Source organism: Bos grunniens, chromosome 16, assembly GCF_055505025.1.
Source record: "Bos grunniens cultivar Pamir isolate PY7600 chromosome 16, Bosgru_T2T1.0, whole genome shotgun sequence".
NCBI classification, from domain to species: domain Eukaryota; kingdom Metazoa; phylum Chordata; class Mammalia; order Artiodactyla; family Bovidae; genus Bos; species Bos grunniens.
The window spans coordinates 41,277,536-41,295,187 of NC_141180.1; the positions used below are offsets into that span (position 1 = coordinate 41,277,536).

The following is a 17,652-nucleotide window of genomic DNA, read 5'->3' on the forward strand; positions in this document are numbered from 1 at the left end:
AATGCAAATATTGTTTATGATGAAAGCTGAGAAAAGCAATGTTCATGGCATACTGCCAAGTTTAATTTCCTGTCATATCTTTGGCATGTGGTAAAAAGCCCCTTTGTCTCGATTTTCCAAGCAATAGTACCAAATGTATTTTAATCAGCAAATAAAAATGATGTGAAAAGAATCAAAACAGTTTGTGTAGGACAATTCTAGATTTGCTTAAAATTGAGCATTCTAATAAAAAATAGCAAATATTTTATTGAGCATCTTCTTTTGTGTAGAGCTATGAATACATAAAAATTCAGGTTTATAAAAACAGTTCACAGAGGGAAGGGTAATTTTGCTTTCCCAAGACAGTATTTCCCTCACGAGAGAGGCACTGCATAATTGTTTTTAATAGCAAACTTGTCTGGTACATTTAAAATAAATTTAGTTGACAAAATCATGACCTAAGAAAACATTTTCATAAACATTACAGTTTCTTGGAAGGAAGACACACACATACACATATACACATTCAGATATTTTATATAACCAAGCACATTTAGAAGACAGAAAATATCATAAAGTATTCACAATCACACCGGGACTGTATTGTAAATATCCACAATGTTTTAACTCTCTTGTACTCACTTACATATGTAATCTACAATGAAAACAATAATCATCATCATAAATAAAAATGGAGTGCTAACTTATGTTTACCCTGTCCAGTGCTTTCCTTACATTATCTCATTTAACCCTGTCAACGATGCTGCAGATGATTCTTGTTATCTCCATTTTAGACACTGGAATCTCGAAAGATAAAACGGCTACACAGCTTGTAGGTGAGCATCAGAAATTTCAGTTTACACATTTTGATGCTAAAGCCTGTGCTTTAACCCCACATGCTGTGCTGCTTCTCATAACACTCAGGCATAGCAATCTTACAAAAATGTAAATCTTATCATGTCACTAACTGAGTTGCAACCCTCCAATGGCTTACCATCTCACCTAGAATAAAGCACAAATGCTTGCCATTTCCTTCAAGGCCTATATAATCTGGCCACTGACCACTTCTGGAAATCAAGTACCTTCACTTGTCCAGACACACTGTAACTCTTAGGTGCTCTAAGACATTGAGCTGGCTTTGTACTTGCTAGCCCTCTGCCATGAGCACTCTCCATCAGACATTCACATCATTTACTTTCCCACTTCTTTCAGGAGCCTACTCCAATCAAAGGGGCTTTTCCTAATTACTTTTACTAAAATAAAACTCACTTGACCCTCATTCTCACAGTCTGCCCCTTTCATTTTTTACAGAACTTATCATTCTAACAAATAACAGTTTACAGTTACAAAGTTATTCATCCACTCTAATGTCTGTTCCTTGAGGGGCAGGACCTCACTGTTCACTTTAGCATCACTAGTGTCTAGAAAGATAGCTGGCGAAAAGCACACGCTCAGCAGGCTTTTGCAGAATGAATGAATAAAACATTAAGTATATGTGCATTTTTTAATACAGAACATTTGTAACATTAAACATATGTCTGTCAATGGATAGGACAGAGTAATAAGTAACTATTAGAACTAACAACAAAAATCAAAGTGGTACAGAAGATACCTTTGTACCTACATATCACCTGGAAAGGGTCTGGTTTCACCCCATTTGGAGGGCACAGGGTGTGTCATGGGGATTCACTGTTTTAGGTACTAACCAGACAAGTGGAGGTAGAGATGGGGTTAAGAGGTCTACATGGAAACTAAAATAACAGCAAAGAAGAGAATGTTTTGGCACAAATCCTCTATCCTTTACTTCTGGAACTTTGTGAAATTCCAGTGAAACCTCAGGGATACGGTCAGGTCTGAAATCCCCTCCAGATGCTTCAGTTGTCACACAATGTGCTCCCATCTCAGACTTTCCCTTGAGAAGACTTTATACCTATTTGGGGCCGAGAAATAACCCAGCTTGTGCATGGGCAGTCGTATAAACTAATCTACAGCCAATCTAAGCACCACAAAAGTCAAGATGAAGTAAATCCGCCAAAGCTCAGTCTCAGTGCTTAACTTCTAGGGGAAACCTGGATAGTACAATATCTCAGGGGTAGCAAGGAAGCAGTGAGAACCACACATTTGCAGAGTCTGTTTAATGCTGAGTGTACATATGTTGGGTGGGAATTCTGAAGTTTAAATCCAGACTAGTCTGTGTAATATTACATTTTCCAAAGAACACAAATAGAAGATCTGTTTATTAACTTGAATGAGAGAAATGTCTCCAAGACACTTGAAGTGTATTAATAAAGATAAGTGGGACTAGCAATATAATATTTTTTGTTCTTTTTTTACTTACAGTGACATTAACCAGAGTTTAATTTTGGATACTGGTACTACAGACATAATGAAAGGAGGTAGCTTTTCATAAAAATTATATTTTAAGGAATATGAAAAAGTGTTATGACTAATAATATATATACTATGACTACATAAAGAATGTTATAAACTGCTTAAATGAATACTATAGAATAGTATACTGTAGAATAACATAAAAAGGAAAATAAAATTTAAATTAAAACAGAGAAACTCTCCCATGCTTTGAGTTTACATACATACATTAGGTTTTATGGCAAAGTTGGGCATTTTCTTTGACAAATATACTGGTAAACTTCTTAAAATAGAAGTCTAATGGATAAAAAGAAATATAAGCAAAGTAAAAAGTTAAAACTATGCCAAATTAATTAAGTCAACTGAGAACTAGTCCTTTAGCATAAAGTATGTTGAATTATGCTTTCTCAAACACGGTTACTAATTTAAAAATAGGAGATCAATCCACTTACTAAAGATTTATCAGGATAAACTCCAGCTCTCAGTAGAGATGCCTTCCAGCTGTCTACATCCTCCTGCGAATCACATGCCAGCTCAAGGAAGCGGTAGTCTTTGTATACATTCCTGGAGTAAAAAAAAAAAAGAAAGAAAAAAATCAAGCTTTTTAGTTTTGAACCAAAACCAATATGATTTCATATCCCTACAGACAATGATGATACAAATGACAGTCCAAATGGAGGGTTATCTAACAGTCATTGATGAAAAACAAAAAACAATCTATTGCATTTAAAATAATTAACAAGTTCCCACATGTATGTATTATACAATTAAAACACCCTCATAAAAAGAATTGAGAGTCATCTGTACTGCTAAGCAATGAAAAGAGAAGGAACTAGAGATGTTCTCATATGACACACTGAGTGCCAGCTGATGGGGAATTGTTCTGAGGGGAATGGACTTGCCATTGCCGAGTAATTATATAATTTTCAAAGTTAATTTACAAGTCTAAATGGCTCATAAAATTTTAAAATTATGGCAATAATCTCAAAAGATAAAATACTATGGGGATTCAAATCAGAAATGCTCATCAATATTGTGAAAAGGAAAGAACATTAACCAGTATTTAACAGAGTAAATTGCCTATGAAGTTCATGTTTATAACTAGGACAATATTATAATTTTATATGTCCTTTCCTAATAATAAAATAATACACAAGATGTAATACTTGAATAATTTGGAAACTAGATAAAAGTATAAAACTGGATACAATCATCCATTTTCTACTACTGACAGATAAACTTATTTCTTTATATTCTTTTGTTGTATGCATTTTTCATCCAGTTGATGTTCTCTCAATTTTGTGTCCTTTTCACTTACTAGCATACAATGGTCATATACTTATGCTATTAGATCTTCATAAATATCAAATTATAATGGTATAATATTCATTAAGATAAATGTATGATAATTTTCTTGACTTTCTCCTAATAGTAGATAAGTAATTTCCTTTATTTGCAATCATAAATAATACTTAACTACATATTTTTATCCATAAGCCTTTGTCTTTCTACCTTATTATTATTATTTTCTGAGGATAGATTTCTATAAATGGAGTTACAGAATCCTTTTTCAAGACAATGATACATAAAGATAATTCTAGCCATCTTTCCAGAGAAGATAATCCAATTTAGACAGATACTAGCAAGGTACAAGATTAACAATCCTTTTCTCTTCTCTCTCCCAAGGTCTTCTCATTCATGCCTAAGAGTCTCAATTTACACCTAATCCAGATGACTTACATATTTACATCCCCTGTCTAGACCTGCCCCAGACTTATACTGCTCATTGACTTCTCCGCTTTAATATCTCAAAGGCACCTTGACGTGAATGACTGAACTGGTGGTTTCCAACTTGATGCTCCCATTTCATGCAACATCAGCGTAATGCCTATAATTTGGAGGCATCTTGGACATCTTCCACATTCTCATTTACCTCCTTACATTTTACTACCTAAAAGTGTACAACCTGTATAGTGACTATCATCTTATTACTCTTTTTCTTCCAATATGAAAGAGGCTATTGAAAGGGGCTATTTCAATAAGCCTCCTCACTGGTCTCCCAGCATCACTTGGACACTTTAAATTTGCTCTCTCCTGGGAATCCTTATTATCTTCTGAAAATGTGAATCAGATATTTTTACTCCTGTTATAAAACACCCCAATACTATTTGCTTTTAGGAAAAGACCACTTGCTATCATAGCCTACAAAGCCCTTCACAGTCCAGCCCACCATGATCTTCCTCTCTAGCTTCTTTTCATACTCTGTTCTCCTTTGATTTTTCTGCCATGCTTACCATTTACCTCCTCAAATATGGCATGCTTACCCCTAAAGTCTTTGAATAAACTGCTATCTGTCTGCAGCTCTCTGTCCTTCCCTCACTACACAGTTAACTCTACTCTTTCTTGGTATCTCAGCTTAACCATGGCTTCTTCAGACATTACTTCCCTGATTCCTCTACAGGAGTCGTTCCTCTTTCATGCATTTTTCATATTTTCATTTACCTTTCTTTCATAGTACGAATCATAGCTGTGATTTCAGTATTACATGTGGGTTTCTTTTTGTATTAACACCTATCTTTCCAACAAGCCTATAAGCAGTATTAAGTAGTGTACAGAATGTATCATTTTTATGCTCATCATTATATTTGCAGAGGATTCAGAAAGATGGTGGCTTCAGTGTGCTTTGTTTCCTCTCTACTTACAACTCAGGTAAAATACATCCTCTTAAGTCAAGAAGACATTAGGACTGGTAGTCTGGTAGAGGGTGTGAGCTAGATAACTGCTGTGGTACTTTCTTGCTCTGGGATGAAAACAAAGCTTTGGGACCATAGAAGGAGAACTTCAAGACAAGGACTAGCATGTAGCAGCCCCTTAGTAGAGCTGACCCTCAATAATCATAGGACTGCTGAGTGTTCTCAATCCTCTGGCTGTAAGCAAGTATGGAAGGACTGAGTTTTTTCTAATCTAGTGAAGAAGAAAAGCTCTCTCCAGGTGTTTCAAAAGGAAACTGATAAATTGCCCACTTCTGGCCATGAAGACTTCGATGATTGTTCCTTCCCACATTCACCAGTCCACTTAAAGTATCCACCAGTTGGATCTGTGCCACCATGAGCAAAGGAAAATAAAAGGACATGCACTGAGGTCTAACAGCCAGAGGAAACAAAGAATAAAGAAGGCAATCAGAGCAGTCTATAAACAACGGAGAATGGTTGGGGATTATAAAAGAATAATAAGTATTTGAAGAGGTACAAGAAAGTATTAAAAAAGACTTATAGGACTAAGAAAGAAAGACTTTTAAGTTAAGATATTGAGTAGGTAAGTTGAAGGAAAGGATGATGGATCTTGAGAAAAGAATTAGTAGATTTTAAGATTCAGTAGGAGAGTTAACACCCCAAAAAGATGTCCTTTTCATTATAGGGGACTGGAATGCAAAAGTAGGAAGTCAAGAAACACCTGGAGTAACAGGCAAATTTGGCCTTGGAGTACGGAATGAAGCAGGGCAAAGGCTAATAGAATTTTGCCAAGAGAACACACTGGTCATACCAAACATCCTCTTCCAACAACACAAGAAAAGACTCTATACATGGACATCACCAGATGGTCAACACCGAAATCAGACTGGTTATATTCTGTGAAGCCAAAGGTGGAGAAGCTCTATACAGTCAGCAAAAACAAGACCAGGAGCTGACTGTGGCTCAGACCATGAACTCCTTATTGCCAAATTCAGACTTAAATTGAAGAAAGTAGGGAAAACCACTATTCATTCAGGTATGACCTAAATCAAATCCCTTATGATTATACAATGGAAGTGAGAAATAGATTTAAGGGACTAGATCTGATGAGAGTGTCTGATGAATTATGGACGGAGGTTCGTGACATTCTACAGGAGACAGGGATCAAGACCATCCCCATGGAAAAGAAATGCAAAAAAGCAAAATGGTGTCTGGGGAGGCATAACAAATAGCTGTGAAAAGAAGAGAAGCAAAAAGCAAAGGAGAAAAGGAAAGATATAAGTATCTGAATGCAGAGTTCCAAAGAATAGCAAGAAGAGATAAGAAAGCCTTCCTCGCGATTAGTGCAAAGAAATAGAGGAAAATAATAGAATGGGAAAGACTAGGGATCTCTTCAAGAACATTAGAGATACCAAGGGAACATTTCATGCAAAGATGGGCACAATACAGGACAGAAATGGTATGGACCCAACAGAAGCAGAAGATATTAAGACGAGGTGGCAAGAATACACAGAAGAACTATACAAAAAAGATCTTCACGACCAAGATAATCATGATAGTGTGATCACTGACCTAGAGCCAGACATCCTGGAATGTCTAGTGGAGGTGATGGAATTCCAGTTGAGCTATTTCAAATCCTGGAAGATGATGCTGTGAAAGTGCTGCACTCAATATGCCAGAACATCTGGAAAGTTCAGCAGTGGCCACAGGACTGGAAAAGGTCGATTTTCATTCCAATCTCAAAGAAAGGCAATGCCAAAGAATGCTCAAACTACTGCACAATTGCACTCATCTCACATGCTAGTAAAGTAGTGCTCTAAATTTTCCAAGCCAGGCTTCAGCAATATGTGAACCATGAACTTCCAGATGTTCAAGCTGATTTTAAAAAAGGCAGAGGAACCAGAGATCAAATTGCCAACATCCGCTAGATGATCAAAAAAGCATAAGAGTTCCAGAAAAACATCTATTTATGCTTTATTGACTATGCTAAAGCCTTTGACTGTGTGGATCATAATAAACTGTGGAAAATTCTGAGAGATGGGCATACCAGACCACCTGACCTGCCTCTTGAGAAACCTCTTGAGGTCAGGAAGCAACAGTTAGAACTGGACATGGAACAACAGACTGGTTTCAAATAGGAAAAGGAGTATGTTAAGGCTGCATATTGTCACCCTGCTTATTTAACTTCTATGCAGAGTATATCATAAGAAACGGTGGGCTGGAAGAAGCACAAGCTGGAATCAAGATTGCCGGGAGAAATATCAATAACTTCAGATATGCAGATAACACCACCCTTATGGCAGAAAGTGAAGAGGAACTCAAAAGCCTCTTGATGAAAGTGAAAGAGGAGAGTGAAAAAGTTGGCTTAAAGCCCAACATTCAGAAAACGAAGATCATGGCATCCGGTCCCATCACTTCATGGGAAATAGATGGGGAAACAATGGAAACAGTGTCAGACTTTATTTTTGGGTGCTCCAAAATCACTGCAGATGGTGATTGCAGCCATGAAATTAAAAGATGTTTACTCCTTAGAAGGAAAGTTATGACCAACCTAGATAGCATATTCAAAAGCAGAGACATCACTTTGCCAACAAAGGTCCATCTAGTCAAGGCTATGGTTTTTCAGTGGTTATGTATGGATGTGAGAGTTGGACTGTGAAGAAACCTGAGAATCGAAGAATTGATGCTTTTAAACTGTGGTGTTGGAGACGACTCTTGAGAGTCCCTTGGACTGCAAGGAGATCCAACCAGTCCATTCTGAAGGAGATCAACCCTGGGATTTCTTTGGAAGGACTGATGCTAAAGCTGAAACTCCAGTACTTTGGCCACCTCATGCGAAGAGTTGACTCATTAGAAAAGACTCTGATGCTGGGAGGGATTGGGGGCAGGAGGAGAAGGGGACGACCGAGGATGAGATGGCTGGATGGCATCACTGAGTCGATGGACGTGAGTTTGAGTAATTCCGGGAGTTGGTGATGGACAGGCAGGCCTGGTGTGCTGCAATTCATGGGGTCGCAAAAAGTCGGACACGACTGAGCGACTGAACTGAACTGAGGAGAGTTAAAAAAATATAAAGAAAGAGAAGTGTGGAGGAAAGAACTAGAGAACTAACCTGTAAATAATAGGAGGTCCAGAAAAAGAAAAGGAAGATAGGAGGAGAAAAATAATTATAAAACAGAAACTATTTTTTAAAAAGGAAATTTAGCTTGATTTTTAGAAAGACTGAAATCTGTACATTGAAAACACTGTTTCAGGTAGGATTGGTGAGAAAAGATATGACACAAGCATGTGCTAAAATAAATCTTGTTTTTTGAGATAAAGAAAAGTCTTCTTAAAGAAACAGCAAGTTGCTTAAAAAGGAAAAAGACTGGCACTGGACTGAGCATTCAAAAGGTAGAAGGCAATGAAATAATATTCAAGTATTCTTAAGGGGACTGCAAACTCAGAGTCCTACATCCAGCCAGGTTAGAACCACATACCCAAACTTGAGAGTTATCTTAAAGCAGCATTAGGATTACAACAACACTCAGTAAACCTGCAGAGAATATTCAAGGTGAAGAAAAACTAAGAGAAGAGAAAACACTGGTGAGCAACAAAACTTGTCATATTCAGAGTCAAATCAAAATAACTAATGATAGATCATATAAGAACTGCAATATAAAGACTCAATACAAACTCTTAAAGTAGAAGAGTTCTGCAACAGAAATTCAAATAGTCTAAAACTTGAGGGAGAGTGAAAGGAAATAAAGATACGCCCAAGTTCTCCTCTGACGGATGCAGGGGTGAATAGTGGAGAGGCAAAAGATGCCAGAGTTCTCATATTGTTGGAAGAAGTGGGTAAGCAGAGAAGTAGGAGAAGAAAGTGTCTTGAGACAGAAATATTTGATAATTTGCCTCATGGAATAATTGGGCTATGTAGTGATGAGTTTAAATATTAATAAAATAAAAAGTACAGTAGAACTCCCCAATTTAAAAAAGTAATACAAGGAAAATTAATAGCTTCTTGATAAAATCAATAGAAAATTAATAAAAGATGCAGCAGAATAAGAAAATGTAATGACAGCAATAAAATCAAGTATATTGATTACCAAATTAATAAAAGTAAACTGAATTCTGTCAGCTAAACAGTTAATGTAGGTTGAAAAAATAAAGCCCAATTTTATGTTATTTGCAAAAATAAAGGAACAAGTAAAGAGATATCAGGCAAACAGAAAACAAAGGAAAAAATCTGCATTGAGCAGCAATATTAATATAGGCAAGATAGAATTTAAAAGTACTGAACAGGATAAACAGAAATATTATATAATGATATAAAGTACAATTTATGAAGACTGGAAAACACTCTTAAACCTGTGTGCACCAAGTAACATAGTAGACAATTAAATGAAGCAAATGTTACTTTAAAATGTAAAGGTAAACTTGATATAACTATTGCATATAATTAATTAAAGTATAAATATGGAAAGCTTTTAATATGTATTTTTCAAATTAAACATAGTGGACAAAGATAAGTAAATGCACAAAAGAAATAAATAATACAACTGATGAATAAAATTTAATAGATTCCTTTATCACTTAAGTAGAAGATAAAGACTGTTTCATCATCAACAAATGATTTACAAAAGTCTGTCATATACTTGGATTTGTACATACATGCAATATCAGTTTTAAGAAATTTAAAAAAATAGAAATTTTATGAGTCATATTTTTTTGGTCATAAAGCAAAAAAAAGAAAAAGAAAAAATGAATTTCTAAAAAAAAAGAGTCAAAAAGAAAAAAAAAGCACATTCTTAGATAATCCTTGTATTACAGAAGAAACAAAAAATTATAAATTATTTAGAAAGCAATTAAAAAATATAGATACATCATACTCAACCAATGAAGTACAACAAAGGCTGTGCTTTGGAAAATTTATGGCTTTAAATATGCTCATCATTTAGAGAAAAAAGAAAAAATGTTAATATTCATCTATAGAAAGAAAGGAAATTAACACAGATTAAAGCGAAAACTAATAAAATAGAAAATATTAAGAAAACATAAAGGATAAAAACATCCACGAGTATTTTCATTTTAGAAATAGATAATAAATTTAGGGTCTTAACTAGGGGAGAAAACAAAAGTAATACAAGATCAAAAATGAGAAAGAATAGAGTACATACCCACAAATACATAGGAGATTGAGAAAATTAGAATCAAATACTTTATGTGATCTTATGTCAAAACTAAGAACTTAGAGATATATAAACCAACAAAATTAAACCAAGAAGAGTTGGAAAATCCAAGTGGTTTTTACAAAACACCACTAGAATTAATAAGATTCTTGCTTAAAAGACTAATATTGACTGCAGGACAAATTACAAAAATCAATGACTTTTTTCAATACTCCCGATAACTTTGAAATGGAAAAAATATTCCATTCATATTAGGAGAAAGCCTATCAAACACACAAAAATAAATTTTCTTAAATTAAAACAAATATAAGACCTTCATAAATGGAAGGCATTTTGGATGGGGTTAATCTGATTATACTATCACCCTAGTTCTTACTAAGTGATTAGTGCTTGTGAGTACTCAATGAATACTTACTGAATAATGACTACACTCACACCCTTAAAAATATTGACTATCATCTTTAGAATACCTCTGCAAATAATTTTATAATTGAAAAGTTATTCTCTGTCAAAGTTCTAATACTTTTGCTAATGGCTCAGATGGTAAAGAATCTGCCTGCAATGCAGGAGACCCAGGTTCAGTCCCTGGGTGGGGAAGATCCCCTGGAGATGGGAATAGCTACCCACTCCAGTATTCTTGCCTGGAGAATCCCATTGACAGAGGAGCCTGGCAGGTTACAGTCCATGGGGTCACAAAGAGCCAGACAAGATTGAGTGATGAAGCATGTCAAGGAGGTTGAGCATTTTATATACTTTTGGAAATGCTGGTTCTTTGTTCTGATTTCATTATATGCTTTTTGTACATTACTGTAATATTTCTCTTTTTTTAACTTGCATTTGCCTGACGTATCTTTGTCTCTTTTATATTTTTGCTTTTATCTATTTACTTTAGTTTTTAAAAGAAATATCTGTTATAAATGCTAACCTTAGAGTAGGCTTTTATTTTTCATCCCAGTTTGAAAATCACCTTCTACAATCAGGAAAATTTTAATCATGTTTATTTCTGGTCTTTGTTGTTTCCTATTTTTTTTTTTTTTTTTAGTGGTTTTCAGTTCTACAGGTATATGACTATCTTTAAAAGTTTTTCAAATCATTCTTGAATTCATTTTTGAGAAGGCAATGGCAACCCATTCCAGTACTCTTGCCTGAAAAATCCCATGGATGGAGGGGCCTGGTGGGCTGCAGTCCATGGGGTCGCTAGGAGTCGGACACGACTGAGCGACTTCACTTTTACTTTTCACTTTCATGCATTGGAGAAGGATATGGCAACCCACTCCAGTGTTCTTGCCTGGAGAATCCCAAAGACGGGGGAGCCTGGTGGGCTGCCGTCTATGGGTCGCACAGAGTTGGACACGACTGAAGCGACTTAGCAGCAGCAGCAGGAATAAAATCATAATTCTTGGTTTCTTAAGGGATTTAGAAGCTTTTACTTTCCATAGCATCTCATGACATTTGCAAATCTGTCTAGAGATACAAACCTAGAAATTATTTCTGAATTTTGTTTTCACATCTTTGAGGCTCCTTTTCTCTTTCTTTCCTTTTGTATTCAATTTTGTTACACTTAAGCAATTATTTAGATGGAATTCTGCACATTCAACTTTAATAAATATATCATCAGGCATTTTCCACCTGGACTTCTCTATTTGTAAATTCTCACTTGGGTTCATTTTATGAGTTGGCTCAAAATAGAGTTGGACATCTGAATTTTTGGTTGGGGCAGTCTCCACATTTCTCACATTGATTCAGTAAGTAAGTGAAGAAATTTCTTTCTTTCTTTTTTACTATGTAGTCCAATTTTCCTTAATCAGGCTAAAGCATGCACTAGTCACTCAAAGGATTTCAATCTAGTTCACTCCATGAGTCTTGCAAATAGTTGATTGATGTTTGCACTCTTGAGTGCTTTTGACTTTCCAACTCTGGTGTGTATGACTTTTTTCGGATAGAGTGATGGATGGAGAAGGGTAAAAGAGAAACTTCTAAGTTTTTACCTTCTTAAAGAGAAATCATCTCCTTTAATATCCATAGCAACTCCACAAAATTGATCATAAAGCTGTTTTACAGTTAAGCAAAATGAGATTGAGAGAGATTAGGTGACTTTCCCCAAATCACATAGCTAAGAGATGGCACCACCTGGGCCTACCACATTCTTTGGCATACAGCCTTTGTAAAACAAATATTAGTCCAATGAATGAACAAATGTATCAATTAATAAATGAACTATGGAATGGGCATATTTTTAAAACCATTTTTTTCATTTTTGACTGGATTCTTAACTTTCTACAGAAAACCTAAAATTTAAAAAGTTTGAAGAGGCAAACTGCAATAAGTAGAATGAAAAACTTAATTAAATTGGGATATATTTAAAGGAAATATATCTTCCAAGTATGACAGTTTACTGTTGGAAAATCTGAAAGGTCATATCTTTGCTACAGAGCAGAAAGGGTAATGGATTATTTTGGTGGAATCAAAATTCATCAGCTTTTAATTTTCTAATTATTTCTATACAATAGCTTTTAGTTACCACTTAGGTTTCTATCTGAGGCATTTCCACTGCATAGTATGAGTTACTTTAAGATGTAAAGGTATGGGGAAGGCAAAGTTGGACAAATGCCATGGGAGTGCTTGGCCAGCTGAAGAGCAGGAAAAGTAGAGACTTTCCACACTCTCTAAGCAGATCTGAAGAATTCAGCCTTGGCCCATTCTTACTGACCTTTCTCTGGAGTATTTTCTTTCAGGGGCTCCTCACATGGAAAATTTTAATTTTTTTTTTCCTTCTAAGGATAGCCAAATTCTTGAGAGGGAAAATAATTATCTGGTTGAAACATTAGAAGAGGGTCAAAGGCTTCTGGTGGCTTTGGCTGCCTCATTTTTACCCATTTTTGAAGCCTCATCTTGGGCTGTGTCTAGACATCCAAAGAGAGTTGGATACAGGTCTAAAACACTGAATTGAGCTGATTTACTGGAAGTCTCATAAATTCTGTGGATGCAGCTTCCAGGGTCTCACCACATGCTGTAGCTATATAGATAACCCACAGCAATTTGTACTGACTGCATTTTTTTTTGTTTGTTTAGTCTATTTCAGCTGCAATCACACAGATATGACCTTCTGAATGATTTCACCATGAAATCAATCTTAACTATGTGTTTTGGAGTTTGAAAAAACAAAATTCATCTCAATATTAAAAATGATCATAAGAAAATATATCCCATAGGTAAAAGGCTTTTAAGTGTTACACTATTGGGAACATGACCACATGAGCCCATATTTGATATTTCATGAACCCACTTTCATTCACATCATAAGAATGTCTTTGAGTGTTAAAAATGTGAAGTTTAATTTCCTTGCCTATGACAGCTCTTCAAACATCTGAGACCAGATATAATGTCTCCCATAAGTCTTCTAGTCCCTAAGCCAACTCTTTTGCACTTTTCCAAGCATTTCTCATATGAAGAGGATTCTAGATAACACTGCATCCTTCTTGCATTCTTGTGAATTTGCTCTATTTTAAATGGATTTTCTGAAAATGACATGCCAGCAACTGATCACAAATCTCCAGATACAATATTATTCAGATGTAAGGAAGAAATCTGGCAGAATTTTTATCTGCATTATGGACAGTAAACTTTTACTAATATAAGTTTAATTAAAACATAGTAGGATAAAGACCATAAACACCTATTAAAATCCAGGCTGTGCCATTTATTATCTTATATGACATTGGGTTCCAAAATCACTGCTGATGGTGACTGCAGTCATGAAGTTAAAAGACGCTTGATCCTTGGAAGGAAAATTATGACAAACCTAGGCAGCCTATTAAAAAGCAAAGACATCACTTTGCTGACAAAGGTCCATATAGTCAAAGTTATGGTTCTAAAAAAGAAACAAAAATACATTGTCAGCATTTAACAAGTTGGGAAATTATAAAACTAGACAGAGCAAAATGCAGGATATAATAGTTAGGAACTAATTATGGAAAAATGAATTATCATTGGTAAAATTTAAGAGTTTCTTCTTTGATGAATCAAATAAAGAAACAGCACTGTAATATCTAGTAAATAAAAGACGAGAAAAATAATCAAAATCAGGAATTGGACTTACACTTTAACAGGGAGCAGACTGAATTACTTTAAGATATTTTAAGTATACTTTTGGCATCCCAGATAGCACCAGTGGTAAAGAACCCATCTGCCAATGCAGGAGATGCAAGAGACAGGGGTTCAATCCCTGGATTGGGAAGATGCCCTGGAGGAGGGCATGGCAACCTACTCTACTATTCTTGGCTGGAGAATCCCAAGGACAGAGGAGCCTGGTGGGCTAGAGTCCATAGGGTCTCAAAAAGTGGACACTAAAGTGGACACTAACTGAAGTGAGTTAGCACGCACATGCTTGCATGTAGACTTTCATGATAGTAAATTTATAAGTATCAATGTTGGAGACAATTTTTAAGAAATGAAATAAGAATCATAAAATTTCAACTGACAAATATCCATAGCATAAACTAGAAAACAATTAAACTTTTTTTTTCAAAATAGTTCTTATCTCAGAGAGGTTATAGGTCTTTCCAAAATTTAAGGGAAAGTTTCTACTATGCAGGACATCTCAGAAACATTAATAGGCCAATATACATTGGAAATCAGGAAAAGAACATGCTACGTAGAATCCCCCAAGTTTATTTGACCTTATAAACTTATCTCCTTGAATTTCTCACAAACCTAGTGTGTATTTTAAGGACCAAACTTTGGGCTATGTCTCTATAAACCAATATTACCTATAAATAAATATGTAAAACTGCTAAAAAGTAAGTTAGAAAATTGAGTGTAATAAAATGTTTAAAAGTATGACCCTGAATAGTCAAAGAAATCTTGAGGAAGAAGAATAAAGGTGAAGGCATCATATTCCCTGATTTCAGTCTATAGCACAAACCTAGATTAATCAAAATAGTATAGCACTGACATAAAAAAGACACATAGATCAATATAACAGAATAGAAAGCCCAGAAATAAACCTGTACATACATGGTAAATTAATTTTCAACAGAGGAACCAAGAATATACATTAGGGAAAGGACAGATCCTTCAATAAATTCTGTTAAGGAAACTAGGCAAAAGAATAAAACCAGACCACTATCCTGCACCATACACACAAATAAATATACAATGGATTAGCAATTTGAATTTAAGAGCTGAAACCATAAAACTCCTAGAAGAAAACATAAGCATTGAGCTCCTTAACACAGGTCTTGGTGATGATTTTTTAGATTTGACACCAAATGCAAAGGCAACAAAATTACATTAAGCTAAAAATTCCTTTGCACAGGCAAAGGAAACCATCAACAGAACGAAAAGGCAACATATATAATGGGAGAAAATATTTGCAAATTACATGTATGGTAAAGGGGTTAATATCCAAATATAAAAAGAACATATAACTCAAAACCAACAACAAAACAAGCTGATTTTTAAAACGGCCAGAGGAACCGAATAGACGTTTTCCATAGAAGAGATACAGACGGCCAACAGGTACAGGAAAAGATGCTCAACATCACTAATCATCAGGGAAATGCAAGTCAACATCCTGATGTGGTATCATCATCGCACACTTGTGAGAACGGCTGTTATCAAAAAGACAAGAAGTAGGCACACACACACTCACACATGCACACACACTTGCCCAGAGACAAACTTAAGGTAAGGGGACAGAGTGCTGGCTTCACTTGATCTTCAGGCTCCAACTTCAGCAGGACTTAAGAGCATCTGAACTTCTGGATTTTAGGACAAGAGATCAAGCCCTGAGCCTTTGGAGTGGGAACACTGACTCCAAACCCTACCCTAGGGAGTATCAAATAGTGAGAACTCACACAAAGGAAACCCCTTGAATACAAGACACAGGATCACCCAACCACCAGTAGCACCCTGTGTAGGAAGCCTCGTCTAAACAACAAACAAAACAAAAATACAAACCCAATCATCAGCAGACAGGGTTACCACCTCATTCAGCCTTGCCCATTGGAGGAAAAACAAACAACAACAACAACAAAAAACTCAGCAGAAATCTTACCCTATAAGAAGCTTACGCAAACCACTGGACCAACCTTAGGAGGGCAGAAACCAAAAGAAAAAGAATTCAACCTTGATGCCTGGGAAAAGGAGACCGCAAAGACAATAATTAAAAAAAAATAATAATGAAAAGGGAGAGAAATACTACACAAATGGAGGAACAAACTAGAAACACAGAAGTCCAAATAAATGAAGAGGAAATAGGCAAACTACTGAAAAAATAATTCAGAATTATGATAGTAAAACTGATCAAAAACCTTGAAAACAGAATGTAGAGAATGCAAGAATCAATTAACAAAGACCTAGAAGAATTAAAGAATAAACATACAGAGACAAACAACACAATTAATAAAATTAAAAATACTCTAGAAGGAATCAATAGCAGAATATCTGAAGCAGAAGAACGAATCAGTGAGCTTGAAAATAAAATGGTGAAAATAATTTCTGAAGAGCAGAATAAAGCAAAAAGAATGAAAAGAACTGAGGATAGTTTCAGAGACTTCGGGGACAATATCAAACACACCAACATTTGAATTATAGGGGTCCCAGAAGAAGAAGAGAAAAAGAAAGGGTATGAGAAAATTTTTGAAGAGATTATAGTTGAAAATTTCCCCAACATGAAAAAGAAAATAGTTCATCAAGTCCAGTAGGCGCAAAGAGTCCCATAGAGGATAAACCTCAGGAGAAACATGCCAAGACACATACTAATCAAACTAACAAAGACTAAACACAAAGAAAGAATATTAAAGTCAGTAAGGGCAAAGCAACAAGTAACATATGAGGGAAACCCCATATGTTTAAGCAGAACCTCTGTAGGCCAGAATGGAATGGCAAGATAGATTTAAAGCACTGAAAGGGAAAAGGGAAAAACCTACAACTAAGATTATTGTACCTGGCAAGGATATCATTCAAAACTGATGGAGAAATCAAAAGCTTTTCAGACAAGCAAAAGTTAAGAGAATTCAGTACCACCAAACCAGCTTTACAACAAATGTTAAAGGGATTATATAGTCAAGAAATTCAAGAGAAGAAAAAGATCTACAAAATCAAACCCCAAACAATTAAGAAAATAGCAATATGAACATATATATCAATAATTACTTTAAATGTCAATGGATTCAATGCTTAACCAAAGGACACAGACTGGCTGAATGTATACAAAAATAAGACCCATAAATATGCTGTCTACAAGAAACCCACTTCAGACCTAAAGATACATTTAGACTGAAAGTGAGAGGATGGAAAAATATATTCCATTCAAATGGGAAGGAAAAGAAAGCTGGAGTAGCAATCCTCATATCAAACAAAATAGACCTTAAAATAAAGAAAATTACAAGAGATAA

The 17,652-nt window shown here is 35.3% G+C and overlaps 1 protein-coding gene across 19 annotated transcripts in view; it reads right to left on the reverse strand.

Moving 5' to 3' along the window:
• The window catches only part of DNM3 (dynamin 3), a 658,236-nt gene that overhangs the window by 130,878 nt on the left and 509,706 nt on the right, over positions 1–17,652 (reverse strand). For all 19 annotated transcript variants that reach the window (XR_015143475.1, XR_015143474.1, XR_015143472.1 and 16 more), the window contains one exon: positions 2,802–2,913. Coding sequence is in view for 14 of the 19 variants with exons in the window: in XM_086344642.1 (XP_086200768.1) it covers positions 2,802–2,913 (112 nt within the window). In the remaining 5 variants the exon portion in view is untranslated. The remainder of the gene's footprint in view (positions 1–2,801; positions 2,914–17,652) is intronic.